General features: G+C 41.8%; 1 protein-coding gene across 2 annotated transcripts in view; it reads left to right on the forward strand.

Annotated features, from left to right (window-relative positions):
- Camkmt (calmodulin-lysine N-methyltransferase) overlaps nucleotides 1–21,164 on the forward strand; it is a 353,564-nt gene that overhangs the window by 273,001 nt on the left and 59,399 nt on the right. Inside the window, exons 4-5 of one of the 2 annotated variants that reach the window (XM_034514512.2) lie at nucleotides 18,735–18,795; nucleotides 20,598–20,652. In XM_034514512.2, the coding sequence (XP_034370403.1) occupies nucleotides 18,735–18,795; nucleotides 20,598–20,652 (116 nt within the window). The remainder of the gene's footprint in view (nucleotides 1–18,734; nucleotides 18,796–20,597; nucleotides 20,653–21,164) is intronic. The other variant, XM_034514513.2, reaches the window with a different exon arrangement.

A 21,164-nucleotide genomic window follows, 5' to 3' on the forward strand; every position in this document is an offset into this window, starting at 1 on the left:
GAAGTCATGAAACCTGCCAGTTGTGGCTCCCTGATTCCTCTCTTGGATCTTCCATCCTAGCTGACTCAGTGTAAGTGACCCTGAGGTCAGATAGATCAAAGATCTCACTAGCTTCAAAGTTCTGCCTGCCCTGGGAAGGAGGGAGGGTGTCGGCTCCTTTCCTGACCTCACTGGGCTTAGTCTCCTCGTCTGTAGGAGAGAGCCTAATACAGAGAGTATTCTGGTCATTTTAGTAGATGCTAAGTTGATTGATAACTTTCTTCTCTCTCTTTAATTCCTGTCTCCCTACTTCCAGTGTGCTAGCCTTTTCCTTTCATAACGATTCATTTTCTCTCAGACTCTTTTCATTTTTAGGAAACAAAACACTGTATTTTACAGTTATTTTACTTTACAGTGCTCTTGATCCTAACTGCCAATCAGAGGACACTAATTGTTGACCCTTGATATTTGAGTTTGAGATTGTAATTGACTTAGAATTCCCAAAAGGATCTTGGAAGGGAGTACCACTATTTCACCCATTTCTGAACTACTGTTGAGGCAGAAAACAGGCAAAGATTTCAGCCACAGAGACTCCTGGGAGAAATTGTCTTCAGTTCTTGTAGTAAGGGCAGGCCAGATCTTGGCAGCAACCTGCTCTCCAGGGAGCTGTCCAACACACATGTGGCATCAAAGCTAGACAGTCCAAGCAGACTCTAAGCTAGCTTTGGTCTTCACCCAGCTGGTTTTCTGGGCCTCAGAAAACCCACTAACAGCCAAACAGTCCTTAAGTGGTTTGGAGAAGGACCTCCATAACAGCCAATACAGAGGTCACATTGCCTTGTGACAATGCTCTGCCAGGCCTTCTCACCTGTGACAGTTGGAAACTGGGAAACAGCATTGGGCACCCATTTCATATTAGACATCCAGGCTAAGCTCTGTACATGATGCCCTCCCTCATCATTACTAGGCTCTCCCTAAGCTTGCCTCAGAGCCTGCCTGAGATCACATGGCCGCTTTCTCAGCGGTGGCCAGCAAGACCACTCTTGTCACTACACTCCAATTTTCAGCTAATTCAGGCATAGCTATAGAGTGGCCAATCTGTCCAAACACTTGAGTTGGATTCATTACTCTTGCTTCATTCTTGAGCTGTGTGGTCATGTGAAGACCCGGTGCTTTGGTATGGCTTTTCTTTCCCACAGCAGGGTTCACTCGGTAAAAGCATATGATACCACTCAACAGCTAACTTAGCTGATACTTGGTGCCTGTTTTGTTCTCCTCTCTGGCTAAGACTACATGTGTAGTTGCATTTCTAATGTCTTCTGGGTGTTTTCTTCTGCTAGCCTACTTTACCTTCCCTTCTTAGTGCCTCTCTCTCTCTCTCTGTCTCTGATCTGGAAAGTGGCAGCCCCTGGAATTCTTGCACAAGGTTTCAAAAATGGTGACTCCTTCTGCCCACTTTTCTTCCCACATAAGTAGCTGTCTTGGTCTCAACAATGACACTTACCTCTTCTTTGTCTCCTTCAACTTGATGGTTTTGGTCCTCTACTCTCTATGTTTAGTAGAAGGTCCCCAGAAATGCACACAGGCTTGTGATTGAGCTGTTGTGATGCCAGACCCTTAACAGAATCCCCTTCCACTTCTGTGGGATTCTGATGCCCCCAGCCAGTTTGAATGGCCATCCCAGTTTTCTGTAAGCTGACTTACTGGAGTAGGGGCCAGGGGCTGAAGACGAAAGCACAGACTCTAGAAGTGGAACCCATGGATTCTGAGGAATGTGCTTAAATGAGCTCGTAGAGAATGTGTGCCCAGGGCTGGAGAGAGGGCTCAACAGCGGCGGCAGAGGGCCGGCAGAAACCACATCACATACCTCAGAATCACCTGTAACTCCTGTTACAAGGGGTCAGATACTCTCATGCCCCTGAGGGTACCTGAACACAGGTAGCACACATAAACTCATGTAGGCATGAACAAAATTTTAAAAAATAAATTTTCCTTTAAAAAGAATATTATAACCCTTTTTTTGACTATTCTCTTTGTCCCTGCCCCAACAACTGGACATAGGAAGGTTAAGTTTTATAACTGTGGCTTAAGGTTCTAGCATTCATCACAAGACAGTGACCGTGTGAGCACTGCCACATTCTCAGCCACCTCTGCCTTGGGTGTCACTCCTAGTATTTGAGTCAAAGCAATAATAATATAATAATTATTCAAGAATAACGCACTGCGCAAACCAAGGGCAGTGGTCTTTGAAGTTCTGAATAAAGTACCATAAAGTGACGACCAGTTTGATTCCAGACACTGTTGGATGGTTTATTAGTGAAAGGATGCATTATCCTCAGGGGAAAAGAAACGCCATCAGCGGACGACTCCAGGCCCGGAAGTTCCTATTTAAGGAAACGTAAATGCATGGCATGTACCATGTCAGAAAACTAATTTTAATGTTAACAATGAGTTGGCTATTCTTGTAGTCATGAGAAAATATTCCAGCCTTCACTGCCTTCCACAAATAAGTCTCTGGAAGTAAACGAGGTGCGTTAGTGCAGTACCAATTTAGCAATACCTCTCTGCTCTATTATCAGCAACACACACAGTTGGTTCACGGCAGAATACAAGCCACTCTTGTCTGTGAATAAGCATCAGGCTGACTGTGCAAGACGATAATTGCTCTGCCTACCCTTCCTCTGGCACCTACTGATCTCTGCTAAGTGGTTAGTAAAGCACACTTTTGAAGGAATGTCAAGCCCTTCTAAAAATTTGAAGGACTCAGTTTTCAATTGTTCTTTTTCTCAGGTTCAAGTCGGAGAAAGTTCACACAAAGCGGTGGCACCACTGACACTAGCCCTGGCCGATGTCTTAAATCATAGGGTGCCATCGTATCTGTACCAGGCATCTTTTAATCAATCACGTTTCCTTTTGCATGCACCATGACACTGGCTGGACATGTTGGGATATCAAGTGACTGACTTCCAGTGGAGGGCAAATTCACTAACGTGAAAATAATTGTGGTAGCTGCTTCATCGCCCCCACCCCCACGTGTGTAAACCTGACTTTTAAGTGTTTTGTGGATAATGGATTGTGTAAGGTCACCACTAGGCATGGCAGCTATGGCTATTATTCTCCGTTTTCATGGGAGGATGCTCAGCAAAGTGAGACTGTCACACTCTCCTCTCTCTCTCTCTCTCTCTCTCTCTCTCTCAGAGGACAGCGACGGACAGTTAAAAGCCTCTTCATGTAAGGATGTTATTTCATGAAGACACCATCCCTGGATTATCCCCTTCACTTTAAACTTCTGCCAGCTTGTACAAAGAGATAAAACAAAATAGCCCTGGTCCCAGGGGTGGGGAAGTGCTGGCCAGCTCAGCCTGGGTCCATGAGCTTTCGTTTTGATTAGTCGCATGTGAGGAAAATTCACTTAGGCTGAGAGGTAAATTTAATACCAGTTATGCGCACGCTGTTCCCATCACAGCCATTTTCCAGCGATGCCACTTCATTCCCTAAGAAGCAGGAAGGTAAACTGGTGGCCAGCCAGCAAAGGTGTCACAATGCATTAAGACCGGGACTCGCTGCGGGGGATAATGGTTCTGATTGCTGTTGACTCCTGTCCCTACCAAGTGCCTCATGTAAAATAAGTGACATTTAAAAGACATCAAGATGTGAGAAGAGGCAAGGGAGAGCGTGGGGAAGGAGAGGCGGGAAAAGCATCAGCTCCTAAACTTACCGCAGGAGTGTACCGTTTCTTTCCACCCTAAGTGGTAGGAAATGATAACTCGACATGCCACGGGTGACCTGCAGTAAGCTTTTAACTTCCTGTCTGGTGTTTTTAGAGAAAAATCCGTAAGATTGCTTCTGGGAACTGCTCCAACATGTTATCATTTATTTCCAATTTAATTTTTTTTAACTTTCATTCTTTTGCCCTTGCATATGGGTCTATTCATCTCTTTAAAAGCTTTAGGCTGAATCAAGTTAGGCAGTGGTAGACAACATGAGGCAGGCTACTTTCCGAAGGTCCATTTATGTCTATTTTTATAAAGAGAATCAAATTCCAGTTTACAGTAAGCATATGCTTCAGTTGACATCTGTTTCTACGACTTGAACGCTTTGTTTGCATAACAGTCACCAATAAATGGCCTTGTTTTAAGTCTGCTCACTGAGTTGTATGTGGGTGGTTCAGCTGGGGATTTTTGTCACAGCTGATCCCCTACCACTGATGGCTGATAGGAAAGGGGAAAATCCACGGAGCCTAGGCCTGTCTCCTAATGCAGAGTTTAACATTCTCAGTTATCCATGTGCCCAGGCAGGGGAGGGGCGATCTTCAATGTGCTGAATTCAAGCTTACCAGCTTCCCTTTTGGGGAAGGGAGTGTTAAGGGGAATTGGAAGGAAGGGGCAAGAGCAAGGTCCTTTTTCTAGCCAGTCAGATAATTCAGAGTACAGTCAGATGCCATCTTTCAATTCAGAAATGAAGCTTATTGGAAACTAAGAATGGCAGATGTTTGTGAAGCTGTACGAAGTCTTTACTGTGTGTGCATGTGTGTGTGTGTGTGTGTGTGTGTGTGAGAGAGAGAGAGAGAGAGAGAACAACATTGGCTTCCTTCTGTTCTTATGATTCTGCTGTGTTTTAAAGCGTATGTGATTCCCACATGTGTGAGAACAGACACAGGACTACAGTATCTCAGTGTGTGCGTGTGATTCCTTTAGCATCTGTCCCTACTTCAATTAAGGGAGTCGCCACTCATGTAGAGCTGCTGCAAATGCAAAGTTAATCCATAGTCTCTATAAATTTGTCCTTAGTTAGTTAAAAAAAAAAGTACTAAAGTCCAGAGATGGGTCTATCTGTGTGCCTTAGACAGTTTAGCTGATTCATGAAGAGCATCTTTGAATTCTCAGTTGCCCCTAGGTGAGATACAACCTTAATGTATTTGTAAATACAGTGTTCCCTGACTTAAACATTCGGAACTTTTCCTCCAGGATTCTGTATAATGTTCAGCAGTCATCTATGGAATGTGTAACCTTTCTAGGGGGATTTACATATTGACGCTTGGCAGTGGAACCAACAGCAGCAGCATGCAATGGGGGTACCCCATTTACTCTTATCCATTGCACTGACTCTCTTTTTCCCTTTAATTTTTATATATGGCAAAAAAATTTTCATTGAAGAGAGATTTTAGATGACAGGACTGTAATTTTAAACCCAATAGAAGAGGTGTAAGCAATTTGAGCTTAGCTGAAGCATAATCTTAGGTTGTCAAGAAGAAACCCATTCTCCCCATGCTAATCAATCAGTGTATCACCAGCCAATCATCTCTTCAGCTTAGCATATATCCCAAGGTTTGATATATCTATTACCTGCCCATCATGCAGCTGCTCTCTGGATGATGAGATTCTCCTATCTTGGCATTTGGTGGCAGACAACTAAGCTATCAGTCCCAGATAAATACCAAAGTGGAGATTTCAATCCTGTTCCTGAGAGCAGAGACAATCCAGAAATATTGAAAATATTCTTAGAAGAGAATACACAGAAAATTACATTGCTCAACAGCATGGTGTGGGTGAAAATTGTATATATTACATGATTCTCCCTCCCTAGACACAACATTGTAAAAGAGAATTACTCTTTTATTATGTTTGGAATGCTGGTAATCAGAAGAATTGTTGGGAGCTGCTAGGAACTCTTAATTACAAGACAAATGACATGTAGATATTTGAATAAGTAAGACTAATGACCATGTAGAAGATATATTTCCCGAAAACAAACAGAGGCTCAATTACAGAAAGCAAGGCACACAATCATTGTAATTCCAGAGTCGGGATGCGTGCGACAGGGAGTGTCTCTATTTCTGAAGATTGTATGTTGTTTCCTGGCCTCAATTCAGAGATCCTGGTATTGCGTGAGCTGCAGCCGAGTTTATCTATAGCCACTTCCTCCAGCCATGCGTCCAGGCATAGAAATAGAAACAGGAGCCAAAAATCACTTCAGCAAATTGCTAAGTATCTGTAACTGTAGAGATTGGGAAAAGGAATGCACGGACCCTGGCCTTTTTTTTTTTTTTAATTCTAATTTTCACCTCCAAGGTTAAAAAAAAAAATTTCTTTACAAGATGCAAACTCAAATCATAACATAATTCTTCCTTCTATGCTTGCTTCTGTCGTTCAGTCCTGAAAGAAAACTAAGGTGAACTATTTGTGTATTGAAGTTCCTGCTCCAACTCAACTACAAATTATCTGTTCTGTGTGCTGAGCAAGATCCTTCATAATCGGGGATTTCTCTGCAGCACCCATGAAAAGCAGCAAGTGATTATTCTCATGAGATGCAAGCAGTATCTCATATTCCTCAGCAAGGTAGTATTTCTCGTCAGTGGTGCTAAAGATTTAGACTAGTGCTATGGAATTTGCTCAGCAGAAATCACCTCTATGCTATGGGGCAGCAGAAGCTGGCAAGAAATACATTCTAGCTGAAACACAACCCTCGCGGCTCAAAGCCGCCATTGTTTCAATCATCCGTTACGGGGTACGGAAATGATGGAGTTCACGATAAAGTGAACTCTGCAGCTGGGGAGAGAAGAAAATCTGTTTTGTGTCCTGAGAAGTCTGGTGTGAGCCCATGGGGACCCTGATGACTTCTCCACGCTCAACAACTCAGCCCAGGCACTCTGACCTCAACTTGCAAACACTCATGTGTCCTGGTGTGAAAAGACCGGTGGCAATATAAAAAACTCTAGAAATTTTTTATCTTTCCCAACAGAAAGACAATTGTGGTATCGGTTCAGAACACGTGTTTGGTTTAAATGGTGTATTTTGAAGGCACTTCTCAAGGAGGTTCCTACTCCTAAAGAAAGATGTATGGGCTAAGGTTACAAATTTTGTCATAGCAGAAAGAAGTCGACAAGAAAAATTGCCAGACAGAGGGTCATATTCTCTCTCAAGTCACTTAAAAGACTCACTCTGAGACTCCTTCCAGACTCCTGTGATTAGAATCCTGCGTGCTTATAGATAACAACAGATATGAGAGCCTGTGACATAGGTTCTATGGAACTAAGAAAAAGGATTCACTTAAAGAAAGGTGGTCCATTGAATGTGGAGTCTGTTGCTGGCCTGGGAACGCGTGGAAGCACGCACCTTTCTGGCCCAGGGCAACCTTGCTTCCCAGAGGAGCTATCCTGTCTTCTTGTGATAATTCTCCTTCCAGGTCTATGGCTTGTGTGTCTAGGTTAAAAGGCCAGTGAACGTGTATTGAGTGCAGTGACACCTCCGTACAGAAGCTGACCTGTGGCTGAACTCACAGGTGCATCAGGACTCGAGTAAATACAGCACAGGGAACTCAGCAAATTGGTCTTGTAGCAGGAGAGTAAGTAATTCAGTTTTCATTGTTAGGAGTTACAGGGTTTAGAACTGTTTGCTATTGTTCTACATAAATACAACATGACTGCGTAGATTGTGTGAACTGGCTCCAAGAAAGAAGTACCCAGCTCTCTCTATATAGGAAGTTTATATCCAAAGGCAACATAAACCAGAGAAATAGATCAAAAGTTACTTTGTAAAACATTGACTGTGATATCCACTACATTTCTTCACCAAAATATGATCAGTTCTTGCCTTTAGAGAGGAAGGTTTACCTTATAACTGGGATGAAGGCTATAGCGAAAGAGAAGATGACAGGGAGAGAGAGCTGGGAAGAACCAAGGGAAAGGAAAAGGCAGAGAAGGCAGGGTTCTGTTGGTCCTGAGCTGTGCTATCTGCTGCCCAGCTCTTGTCTGTATTTTGGGTATGGAGAGGAAGTATGCACCCAGATATCAGGCACCAAGCTTGGCCACTGGCACAGCCAATGAGAGTCTCTTTATGACTGGAGTTGCCACATTTAGTGGTAGCTAGCCTGTGATTCTCAGCAGGATTCTGGGAGCAGTGTGCCCAGCAACTGAGAAGTGGCAGAGTGGGAGGAAGCAGGGCAGAGTACAGAGGGTTAAGAGTGAATGCTTTCTAAGCACTCCAAAAGGGTAAAAAATGCTGACCCCTGACTTCTTTGTGGATCTTAACTCATGCTGCCACAAGATTGGTAATAGAGCCCATATCACACTGTGATACAAGAGTATTGATTGAGTAGAGCAATCCAAATTTCTATGTGAATAATGACTTAAATAATATTCAGCCCCATTCAACAATGGAATAGGAAACTAAGGCTTTGTTGGCTCCAGATTTTCTTTATGAGGTCAGTTCCCTTCCTAAATCCTGAGATGTATGCATGCTGGGTCCTGTTTTAACTCTTAATGTGAATTTATTTACATAACTTAAGAGCAACTAAGGGAAGTGCAGGTAGACATGCTAATACTGCCCTTCACCTCTCAGCAGAATCTTAAGTCTTGTCTTCAAAATAAGCACTTGAGTCTAGACAGTTCTGAGGACTTGAGAAGTAAGATGTTATCAGCAGTAGAAACTAGGAAAAAAAAAAAAACGAGATACTCTCTATACCACCTTACAGTGTTACAGTAAAGCTAAAACTTATTTAAAACAGCAACAACAACACAACACACACACATACACACACACACACACACACACACATGGAAAAAACCAACATGTGGATATTGGTTTACAACTGATATGTGACTCGGGAAGCTTTCTGCTCCCCACTTCCGGGAAAGTTTTCTTAGCATGTGTGCAGATGCATGCTTGTTATGTTAATATTCAGAGAAGCCCTGGCTAACAAGCCCTGGCTAACCTAACAGTGATGTTGACCACCAGACAGTTCACTTAGCCAGCATTCGATCAGAAAAGGAAGGCTTGAGAATTATCAGAGCTCTTGGAATTCAACTAAACCCTAAAATGAAATGATCTCCTAGCACGTCTTCTAACCACTAACAGGGCTCACTGTTTTACAGCGCCAGTCGCTTCCAAGTTTGTATTCTGTTAGACTTGTGCCATGCGTTCATGCTCCAGGAGAGCATCTAATGGTTACTGTAAAATTAGAGGCTGTCCAAACAAAGTTAAAATCCTAAAACTTTCTCTCCCAAGTGTGGTAATTCCTGGCTAGCCTAGTAAACAGTTTGACATGTGTTTCAACATAATTCAATTTTTTTCAATCAGATTCATCGTTTCTTAAAGAGATGTCTAATGAAGTGTGCGACTGTATAATAGAGGAGACAGCATCTGATTTTTAATTTTTATGTTAAATAGCTTCCACTGTGTTGCATGCCCATTTGAATTCTCTCAAATAAAAGGCGAATGTTAAAATATGCATCTGTAACACTGCTCGAAACCTTGATCCACTCAGGTTTTTGTGTTGATGTTTTCTCCTAAAGAGTATTGAGAAGGAGCTGTGGGCTCAGTACCTATCTAGCCCAGTGATGTGTGTGTGTGTGTGTGTGTGTGTGTGTGTGTGTAGTAGTAGTACATATTCATCTGATTGAGTCAATGAATAAACTCACACTCAAATGAATCATTTCCACTTTCACAAGGACCGGCTAACTACCTCTCAGTCCACCCTCTTCACGTCCCTTGTCTCAGGATGTCCTGACAGTTTGGTCCGTTTCTTATCATTGCTATCATTCAGCTACACATACACCTTTCAAATCTGTAAGAAAAGTATTTAAAAGGAAAAGAAATTGTTCGTGTTTCAAAACCTATTATAATGCATTTTCAAATATGTCAGACACATCTTTGTTAAAATTAAACCAGGGATTGGTTTTGAGCGAGTGGCCCTATAGCCTTACAGGCTCTGTGGATGGATGCATCTAAGCCTCTTATTATACTGATGGGTTTTGCTCCTCTGCAGCAAATGAAAACAGGCAGCTGCTTCCTCCATCAAAGCAAAAAGGCAGCCTGAGTTTTTATTAACCGAGTGTTCATTTCTTCTATTGCCAAAATTCTTACACAAAACAAAAGAGCAGTTTTAGCACATTATTGCTTAACTAGACATGAACAACTGACAGCAAGCGATAAGCCTGTCTGCTTTTCACAACTGGTAATCATTTTTGGAATAGATGTTTTAATATAGTTGAATATAAATTTTGTAATTTACATCTACAATGGTACGTAAATTTATAGATCTAGTTTGTTGCAGGAGAAGGAAGGCTGTAATCACAAAGAGCTCTTCCTGGTGTTGTTTAATTTTTAATGACTATTTGAAAACTGGGGAAGGAAAATGAAATCAAATTCATTTCTTAAAAAAAAAAAAAAAAAAAAAGTGTTAAAGACAATCATGCAAGTTGGTTGGAGACATTTGTGGAAGTCTCTGGCTGAGCGAGACTGCTGTGTTTACAGCCAGGACGTGCTTAGCACTGGATTTCCACATTAGTTTGTGGTGAGAAACCCAAGTTGGTCCAGCAGCAGAAATTTCCGAGGAGCACATCATCATGTTCTCTTTATATCAATGAATAATGATAAGTGGAGAGGCAGGAAGGACAGAGTCTCGGTCATTTACACAACTCACATATACTGTTCCCCTCTCCCTTTCTGTCTCTGTCTCTGTCTCTCTCTCTCTCTCCCTCCCTCCCTCCCTCCCTCCCTCCTTTTTCAATATGAACATCACAAATGCACTTTCAAATGAAATAGCAAAGAAAGCTTCATTTAAAGTGGGGTTATCCTAAACAACCATAAGATGCGGCCTTATTTATCAAATCAATTTGCTGAGTGGTATTTCAGGTTTTTCAAAGTTGCTAATACCAGTTTCTTTTGTAAGGAGAGGGAAACATGGGCTCAGTTGATAGAGGGCTTGCTCAGCATGCATAAAGCACTTTGTCCAGTCCCTAGCACCATATAAACAGGTCTGTGGAGGCTGGAGATTAAGAAATTCAAGATCAACCTTAGTTACACTTGTTCAAGGCCAGCCTGGGCTACATGAGACCCTGTGTCAAAAAGGAGAGAGTGAAGAGTCACTAGTCTTTCCTCCTGCTTCTCTACCAAGAAACCATTCTTTTTCCAAGGCCATTAGTGAGGCAAACTTGGAGCAAGGCAGTGTGGATATAGGATGTTTACCTTCCACACATGCTCAAAGTCCCGAGCCCAGAGCTGGTTAATGGGTGTTCATAAATTTTTCACGAACAGCATCTACCTCCTAGTATGGCTTTCTCTCCCAGGAGGCTTTGCGTAAGTGTGTAGAGCAGCCACTTCTGGAATATGCAACTTCTCCTGTGTTTGGAATGGAGTCACAGTATTACCTGTAAGGAAAATAAAGCTAGACTCCAGGATAGGAATCTGCTTTAGGAGATCGTAGAGTAAATCGTTTAGTAGATCGTCGGTGAGTGCAGGAAGGAAGCCCACTCTGTCCATGTTGGCAAAGTGGCTGTAAGCCAAAGTCAGGAACGACAATTATGGTCAGCACTTGCTGCTCTGGTCTTTCTACCTGATTTGTTTCTTTTATGTCTTTTCAAAGGAAATAAGATGGCTTTACCCAAAGGAGAGGGCCTGTTTATTGTGTCCCCAGCTCCCCTGACCCAGCAGGGCTTTAGGAAAATAATTTACTCTGAGGACAAGTTGGCAGTAGAAGCCCTGTTTCTTCTCCTCTCTTCAAGAGAATGTGGTGTTTCTGGGGAGGCCCAGGCCCACTTTCCATCTTCCCTCCTGCAAGGAGCTCTTTTGTTTCCTTTTCTGGGGTCCATTTTTTTCTAGAAAGGATTTTTCTGATACCCTCTAGCCAGGTGAGATGGAGCTGTTCACCTGGGGGAGGGGGGCAGGCAGCTCTCATTGGAAGGAGGTCTCCTCTCTGCTTATCTTTTTTGACCAAAGGAGATTCTTATTACTCCACCAAGGAGGAAATCTCCTTGATGAGAACATCCATTGGAGGGCTTTGCTCAGTTTGGGAGAAAGAAAGTTTTGCTTCAAGAGGGGTTCTGTTTTAACATGTTCCATTCACTAGATCTAAATACCACTTTTATAGCCCATAAAGGTATACCGTCATAGTTTGTCAATTTAAAAATTAACCAAGAAAAAACTTTCACAAATAGTGTATGTGACTGTTCTTCTCTAAAGCTGGGAAATTTAATGAAGCAAAGCACTTCTAACTCAATTAAAACTGACACGTATTAAAGATTTAACTTACAGGACTATTTAAATCCATCTAAAAGATTTCCCAATAGAGGTTTAAATTTGAGTGCTGGTACAAATAAAATATTGTAACCAATCTTATTTCTGTAAGATGTCACATGCTGGGTCCCACTGACAGTCTTTGATGCTTTTATCTGGGAATATGCACAAATATAATTCCAACATCCTGGGGGTACAGATTTAGTCAATTCAATTCTTCCATTTTATTCTTGAAGTTAAAACCAAAGATATAACTTGTCCAGAGTCCTAAAATTAGTCATTGGCAGTCCTGAGAACCAGAAATGTGTGACCTTTCATCCCAGGACCAGCCACCATTCAAAGGAGTAGCACATAGGGTAGTTTTCCATCACGGGAGAGTATGGCCTCAAATCCCAGCCAGATCACATGAGCTCATTCTCCATTTACACATCTCAGTGTGTCCTTTCCTATCACAATGATAATAAATATCTGAGGAATAAGCAAGATAATCCATACAAAGTTCACAGCCCACCATTTGGCAAACTTCCAATGAGTGCTGTGTCTACTCCAGTAGTAAACATGATAGTAACAGTGATGGCCAGCACAGATTGAGTGCTTACTGAGTTCTCACTACACCCATTTAATCCTCAGTCTGTATACAGAGTGGACAGTATTCTCCTATTCAGATAAGGAATCAAGGCAATGAGACGTAAGTGGCCTACTGAGGGATATCTTTCAAGTTCACATCCTTACCGGGTGAGCAGCCGCAGCTATGGCTGCCATGTGTCCCTGTTACTCAGCAGTGAGTCTCACCGGTCTCTTTTCTGGCACCTTTTCCCCAAACTAACCATAGACCCAAAGGCCAGAGCCTGAGAATGTTCTGGGAAGAGTGTCTTCCCTTCTCTGCCTTTGGGCCAGGTTCCTTCTTTTTCTCCTAATCTGCACCTCGGTGCAAGTCCAATCATGATGTACACAGTTCAAGTCTTACTGCTTTTTGAACTTGAGCCCTACCTACAAACCCATCTTGCAGTCTGAGAAGCATTTAGTGTTGAAATCCTCTGAACAACCCCTCCTTCCATGTGCTCATCATTGGTTCTTTCATATAGTTCTGTTGGCTCTTCCAGGAACATAAGCAGGGAAGTTTCAGCCCAGTTCACATAGCCAGCCCGTGGCCTGCCTATCACCCAGTGGAAGGCAGCAGATGCTCTAGGTCAACAGTTACCCGGGACCACATTCTAACTCCGAGATGGAGTATTTATCTGACTTGTGTCTTGGTGTTCCCCACTGCATGATAGTTCCAATAGTATTAGCATTAAATAAGTGTTAGCATGTCACCAGGCAAATCTTCACCTGCCTGCTGTTCTGGGCTACACAAACATTCCCTTCCACCCAGATCTACTCGTGTTCTCTGTAATCCAGATTTATAAACATAGGTTGGCTTCTATTTAAGCTATTTTGGTACAGAGTGTACATATGTACACACAGACACACACACATATATATACACATATATACACATATATACACATATATACATATATATATATATACACATATATACAGAGAGAGAGAGAGATCATATACATATAACCTACACACATGAGTACATAATACATACACACACAGTTAGTGTGTGTGTGTGTGTGTGTGTGTGTAAATACACATACTTGGAATTCCTGTTGCAGACTGAGTTTCAAAGTCCAGAACCAGGACAAGTTTTTCCAAATGCAGTTCTGACTTGATTTCACAGGTTATTATTTAAAATATACTTTAAAATATTATTTAAAATATAAAATTATTTAAAATGATACTCTCCATAAAGTATCATATAAATACCCTCAAGGCTGTATAGAAACATTTCAAAGTAGTAACAGCAATGGCCCCAACAGCAGTGGCTTCTACCATCTGTGAGGAATTTGGGGTGTACCTGATCTAACAGCATCCTGTAAGCAATATTCATTGCCAGTATTTAAAAATAAGAGGCTTGAGGCGTTGCCCAGCTGGCTGGCTAAGGAAGCCCCACCCCCACCCGAGTTGTTTTATGTTTTATTTCTGTGGGTTTTTTTTTTTTTCCCTTACAGCACCACTCAGTACCTGAAATTCCATTTATTGTCTCCTGCCTCTATTAAAGCTATTTGGGGAAAGGCTGTGCTTTAATTACGATGCTATCCTGGCTTCTAAGGCAGACATGGCTGTTAATAACTGCATGTCCTGTGAATGAATGAATGAAAAGGCTTTAAAGGTTAAGCACCTTGTCAAGGTCACAGATCTGTAAGAGCAGGGGCTCAGGATGAACTCCATCTAAGTCCAGAAGGTGAGGCCTCTTTCTCTATTGTAGTTTTATGAGGTGAAGCCCCCCACCCCCATATAATCCAACTGAAACTATCATTTTGCAGATGAGGATTCTGAAACTCAAAAAGGTGACATTACATAAGTCCCAGTATCTCTCTGTGTGTCGTCACAGTCCAGGCTTCCCCTGGCTGTTGTTTAATACACCATGAAATCAGCCACCTCAGCTCATAGAAAATGGGAAGAAATTCACATATGCAGGTCCATTGTCCACCATCTTGTTCACAGCTGAGACCCTCAACACTCCCAAGACCCCGTCAGTTACTTCTTGGGTTGTGGTTAGTGGTGATGATTTGAGATGTCTTTGAGAAGTAGACTGACAAGACCCACTAGGTCATTAGATGTAGGATGCGTTAATGTCCCAAAGGCAGTGGCAAGGGACACAAGGAGGTCTTTACCTGGTTTCTTCCTGCCTCCCTGTACCTCTGGTCAACCAGGTTTCTTTAGACTATCCAGGATTAACTTCTAAAATGTAAGTTAGATCCAACAGTCTGTCATTTAAACCTTTTTAAGAAGGATTTTTAAGAAGGATTTAAAATTTTAGCGTTGCTTTTGGAGCCTCTGTGATTTGATCCTTAACCTCCCTCCAGGCTTGTCTTGTCTCTGCCTTTCTCTTCATAATGGAGCCCTACTCCTAGAACATCAAAATGTCCCTCTCTTCAGAACTTTATTTCCTGAGGCTCTATGAGGGCTGGTTACCAGGAGCCAGGATTCCATCCTGGTTCTAGCGTGATTTCTCTGTGTCCTAAAATCAACATGTGTGGATGATGTCTTAAGCAATGAGGTCTTACCTATTCCTTGCAGGCAAGCAGCAGCCGGGGCAAATGCCTGTCATCTTATTTTAAACAATGTTTAAACATTTTTAAAGTATCATTACAAATCAAGACTGAGGCAAGACACTTCAGCCCCACTAGGATGGCTCTCATAAAGAAGTCAGACAGTGGTGCTATGCATGAGGTTACAGTAGGGATACAAAGCCATGGCGTATGTGTGGCTGGATGCAAAGGACTGTAAAATAAAGGAAGAAGAGAGGGCATGGATGGACAGCGGGGCCATGGATGGACAGCGGGGGCACGGATGGATAGAGTGTACATTTTCATACACATACCAAATGAAACCCAGTGACTGTCATCAAGTGCTAAAATAAACGAAAAGTAGAGGAGTGACTATAAAGAGAATGGGCGGTGGCAGAAAGGGGACAGGAGAGGGTAATGGAGTCAGTGTAGACAACAAACGTATGTGTATGAAAATGCTCTAACAAAACTCACTGTGAGTATAATTAACACACACTAACAAAATTAGTCATTTAAAGTACCAATAAAGCCCCATCTTGGAAAGGCTTTGAAGAAACAAATATTTTTTTTTAAAAAAATGTTTATTACTGCATGGGTATATAATGGGGAGCATGCACAGCTGCCCATGTGTGGAGGTCAGAGGACAATTCTGTGTGGTCGGTCCCCAACCCTCTCACTGTCACATATGATCTAGGACTTAAGTCGTAAGAGCCAGCCCAGAACAAACATTCTTACTGGGGATGTATGGAGCATACAAATTCTACATGGGACAGTTACACATAGATCCAATGTCCCTTATCCTGAAAGCCTTGGAGTAGAGTCATTGTAAATCTGGGATCATTTTAAATTGGAGTTATACAATACTTTGTAAATGGAGTCCAAGTGTAAACATGAAATTTAGTTGCTTCATATGTATTTTATACAAAGTTGGTTTTATATAGTGCTTTTAGTGCAGCTGTGCTTTGACTGATGTCACCTGAGAGCATGTGACCATTAGCCATCATGTGAACACTCAAAAAAATGTCAGGTTTTGCAGTATTTTGTATCTAGATTAGGGACGCTCAACCTGTCCACCAGAATACGGACTATACTTAATTTTTGAAGAATTTGTTTATTTTTATTTTCTATGTATGAGTATTTTATCTACATGTACGTGTGTGCAGAATACATGCCCTGGTGCTCCTGGAGGCCAGAAGAGGCAGGCGCATACCCTGGAACTAGAATCAGAGATGGTTGTAATCCGTCATGTGGGTGCTAGGAATTGAACCCCAGTAATCTGCAAGGGCAGCAAGTGCTCTTAACTGCTGAGCTATTTTCCAGACCCTGACCTTAATTTTTGACCAGATAGCTCATCTCTAAGTATGAAAAAAAAAAAAATGTTAGGAGAAGGTATGTTTTTCTTCTCCTACTTCTATTTATAATCTTATATTACAAACTTGGAACCTAACTTAGTTGCCTGTTAAGAGGAAGTGGGTTAATTGAGTGTGGGTCACAGTAGAGTATCGAGGCAGTCAATACAAACAACACAACTGGAATGTAGGCTCCGTGTTGCAGACTCTCTCTGACCTTCTTGGATGGGAGCAAAGTCAAGTTACTGAATCCCTGCATGACAAGATCCCAACTGAGTAAGATACGTTTATGACTAGAAAGGGTTTTTGGAATGATGTCTAAAACATTAACAGTGATTATATTGCTAATGGTAGAAATTTAGCCTTTTGATCTTTGTATTTAACTTATTTTAAAAATCACTCTATAATTTCTGGAAAAAATATAAAACGAATTGAAAAGACTCTGCACTTTAGAAGTCACATTCATTCTTCATCAGGGCCTAAGTTTTAGTTAAATACCTTTTCCCCATCATTACCTTTTTAAAAACCTCACAGCCATGCGCTGAGGGCATAAAGAAATTCATTCTTGTGGTAATTGTATCTACTTGGCAAGAGCAGTGCCTTGGGTCTTCCTTCAGAGAATTTTATTATGTACTTCAGTCTTTATGAAGTTTTTTATGTATGGAGGTATACAAAGCCTTGTGACTTTGGGGTCCTGACAAAGCAAAGGTGAAAACCATTCTCTGTCCTGACTCTTGGGATAATTGCTGCGGTCTACACGCATTCTGTTTTCTACTCTTTGCAAGAGGCCAACAGTAACAACTGGCATTTCCTCTGTGGTTATTTTGAGTGCGGAACTGTTCCCAAGCACACTGCATGTATTTCACTCATCCGATCCACACAGGGTCCCATGAAGCTGATATTGCAGTCATCATGGTGTGCAGACGGGAAGCTTGAGGCCCAGTCAGTCTGTAACCTCTCCAAAGTCTCTCAGCCAGCAGCCAGAGCTGCGACTGGTTTCAAGCAATCTGTGGTCTTGGTGGCTGCACTTGCCCACCTCTCTGCCTTCCCTCTAAATATGTTTCCAAACACCTCTTGTTGGTTTTCCTTGTCCTCTCTTCCCCTCCCAAGTTGTTCTTTCTCCTGAAAATGCTGGGAGGTTGGAGTAGTAACTTTACCTGCCCAGGGTTTCCTGAAGAGGTGCTTTGTGACGCCACCTCTTCCTCTTCAACGTAGGGAGAAAAAAATGGAGTCTTTTCAATGTGTTTAACCTTTCGGCCAGGCTGGCAGCTGAGTGCTGGTGCTGACAGGAGACTGCTCTTTCCCAGGGCCACCGAGCTTCCTTAAGCTCAAATGGGAAGGCAGAGTGGGGACGGGTGGGGCTGACGGATGGACGGATGGACGGATGGATGGATGGATGGATGGATGGATGGTTGAGTCTGATCCTTCAGAGGAAACCATAATTTTTATGATATTATTTGTTCTACTCATATCTAAGGTGATGTGGGCTCATTGTAAAAATGTTGGAAAATACAAGAACAAAGTGTAGAGAAAAGAATTAAAAGCACATGTGATCCTACCATCCTATGACAACCACTAGAAACTGAGTTCTAACATCTTTACCTAGAAGCAAGTCATATCCATTCTTGAACTTTAGGTCTTCTCAATAGATGTATAGGTGATGGTTTTAGGAAATGTCTGTCCATGAACTTTAGTGTATAGGAATACTGTGATTTAAAGGCATGCCAAAGTTGGTGAAATTAATATTTCTTAATTTTATACTGCAGTTTTTTAATTAAAGAAATAAAGGACTTGAGGATATTTTAAAGCATTAATATGGACGATAGAATGACCTCGACAGTTTTATCTTCTCCTTACAGTGATTTTAATTCTTTTTGTTTGTTTGTTTGCCTAAAAGGAGCTGCATATGATATGCACATGTACATATAGGAAGTCTTCAATTTACATGTATTAATTTTGTGTAACTAAGAGTAAGATCCTCTTGAACTACTGTCAACATTAAGGTTTGATATCTGTAATGTTGGTTGTTAGTAGTTTTTGTTTTATTGTAATTGAAGTTTTGCAGAGTTTATAGAGACTGCTCTACTGGGAAAGGTCATAACATTGGCCATTATAAAAACAACAGCCAAGGAGAGTCATGATCTGGCACATGGAAGGGCCTGTGATGTTAAGTTTGGTTGGAGATGCAATGGCTTGTGCTGAGCCTTCATTTTAGAAGCTACTCTGGAAGGAAAGACTGTCCAACTCCAGTATCTCTCTTGTGTTTGCAGGCATCTGGCCGTCTGAGGAGGTCTTGGCTTACTACTGCCTCAAGCACAGTCATATATTCAGGTAAGGGCTGCAATTCAAAGCTATCTGCCTAGCCCATCTCGGATATTGAATCTGCCTATTGGAAATAGCTGTCCTACATTCTCCAGACTGTAAATTGTTGAAAGGAAGAAAAAGAAAAAAGGAAAAAGAGTTCCCCAGGAAAATGTGTTGCTTCTGAGGAGGCATTCACATGGCCCTCAGGCTAAGGTCACACAGCCAGCTTTTGCTGTCTGTCAAAGGCTCCTGATTTCCACTCAGAGCATTTTATTTCGCTTTGATTTGGGGGAAACAAAAGTGGAGGTACAATCAATCCTTGCTGATTGTGAAAGTCAAAAAAAAAAAAAAAAAAAAGTCCCCACAATAAACACATTCTGTAAGTTCTGCTACAGAAGTCACTGACATCTTAGATGCATGCCTTACAGCTATTAACTGAAGATGCTCTGGCTTTGAAGGTATTTTTTGTGTTGGTGACAATATGTATAATATAAATTACTGTACTAAAGAAATCAATATTTTTACCGGTTAATATGTGTTATGTGTCAAATCATGCATGGGATTTAGGGGAAAAAGATCTTTTATTTAAAATTTCTGGAGATCTTTGATATATACAGAAAGTTGGGGTTTGGGATTTTTTCATTTTAATTATCATTTTATGAATATTCTATGTATACTTCAGCCCATTATGTTTTATAACAAGCCATTAGTGATCATGATATGCTTAAACTGTATGTTCTTAAAAAATTAGATTGATATCATGTAATATTTGAAGCTCTGTGGATTGATATTTGCCAACCAATCGGTGGTTACTTTGGATAACTGAATACATATTAAAATAATTTCTAATATGAATGTCCTCTTTTGCCGTCCTCCCACACCTTAATTTTGCTTTTTTTTCTCCATAAACTTCCCAAACTTGGAGACTATACCGTGTTAAGAGTCTAAGCTTGTCACATATGCAGAGGCCAGGCCTGCGTCAGGCTGCTCAGTCACCCTGGAGGCTGGCCTGTGCTCATCTCTGTCCTTAAGCTCCAGTCAGCAAGCAGTGGGCCAGGGTGAACATGTCACACAGGAGGGCTGACATTTAGGCACAAAAAGGGAAAGTAGGGGAAAGTAGCTATAGAACTGCACATTGAGCTTTAGCTAGGAGCCTGGGCCCACTCCAGCCTGGGCTTGCCCAAGTTAGCCATATTATACCCCTGCTTTGTTTAGTCACTGTGCTGTGCTGGGGTCGATTGTGATCTAAGTGTTAATTACCAAATGCTCTTGGGTAATTATGCTTTATAGAGGTGGTTCAGCTTTCCAAAATATTTCAGCTTGTTTTATAATAAAAAAAAAAAAAAAAAAAAAAAAAACCCTCAGGATTGTGTTTATGTGTGCCTTGTGTGTGACTCTAATATAAGTTCATAGGCACTCATATACCTGCTTCGTTTACTTGTCTAACTGTTTTTGAAGGCATGAATGTGGATTAACAATGTTATCCTTTCCTAACAATTATCTTTCGCAACTCTAGCTAGTTTAGTCCTAAAAGACAGCACCATTGACAAGGGAAAAAAGGAACCTTCTCAGATTTTTCAGCTCAGCGGTGGTAATGTTGCAGCGAACGCTAATGAGGGAACCCCCACTGGTCTGCCTGCTTTGTGACTTTTCTATTTCATAATTATTTTTAAAACGCAAAACTCCATGAGGTGGGCCAGTCGTGTCTCCACAACTCCATGGCAGTGTCGTTCTGACTGCAGATGGTAATTTGTTCTTGTAACATATATATGGCTCTGGCCATTCCCATCTAATTTGTATGGGTTCTACCATGTCTTTCTCTCTTTCAGGGGCCTTGCTGTGTGTGAGCTAGGGGGTGGCATGACATGCTTGGCTGGGCTCATGGTAGGTCTTTTCTCAATTCCAATCCCATTCAGAGGGAAAACAAAAGGAAAAATGTTCCAGGGGCTCCAACTGCTGGGTCAGAGAACCGTCAACAGCATCAGCTGCGGTCAAGCTGCCGGGTCTTGAGAGACCTTCTAGATTGACTTACTTTCGGATCATATTGATTTTATGGTTGCCTCGATGAGCAGAAACATTTTACCTCAGTGTAGTCAATATCGCTTGTTGTGACATTCCAGGCCTCGCACAGTCTTTCTTTGCTATAGCAAAAGCATTTTTTTTTTTTTTTCAGATTATAGTCCCATTTGCTAAGATACAGGAATAGCCCGGCGAATCACAGTTGGAGCACCATGAGATAGCTGCTAATGTTTTGCCTGCATTATTACACCAACAAACATGATCCAGAGCGCTCAGTAATTAGATTCTTTTGAATTAGATTGGCCATTCAGGAACGTCGTTCCCCATTCTCTGGGTTCTGAGTCATGTATTCAGGAGATATTATGTAGCAGCACAGT

The sequence above is a fragment of the Arvicanthis niloticus genome, chromosome 11 (genome assembly GCF_011762505.2).
Source record: "Arvicanthis niloticus isolate mArvNil1 chromosome 11, mArvNil1.pat.X, whole genome shotgun sequence".
NCBI lineage: Eukaryota > Metazoa > Chordata > Mammalia > Rodentia > Muridae > Arvicanthis > Arvicanthis niloticus.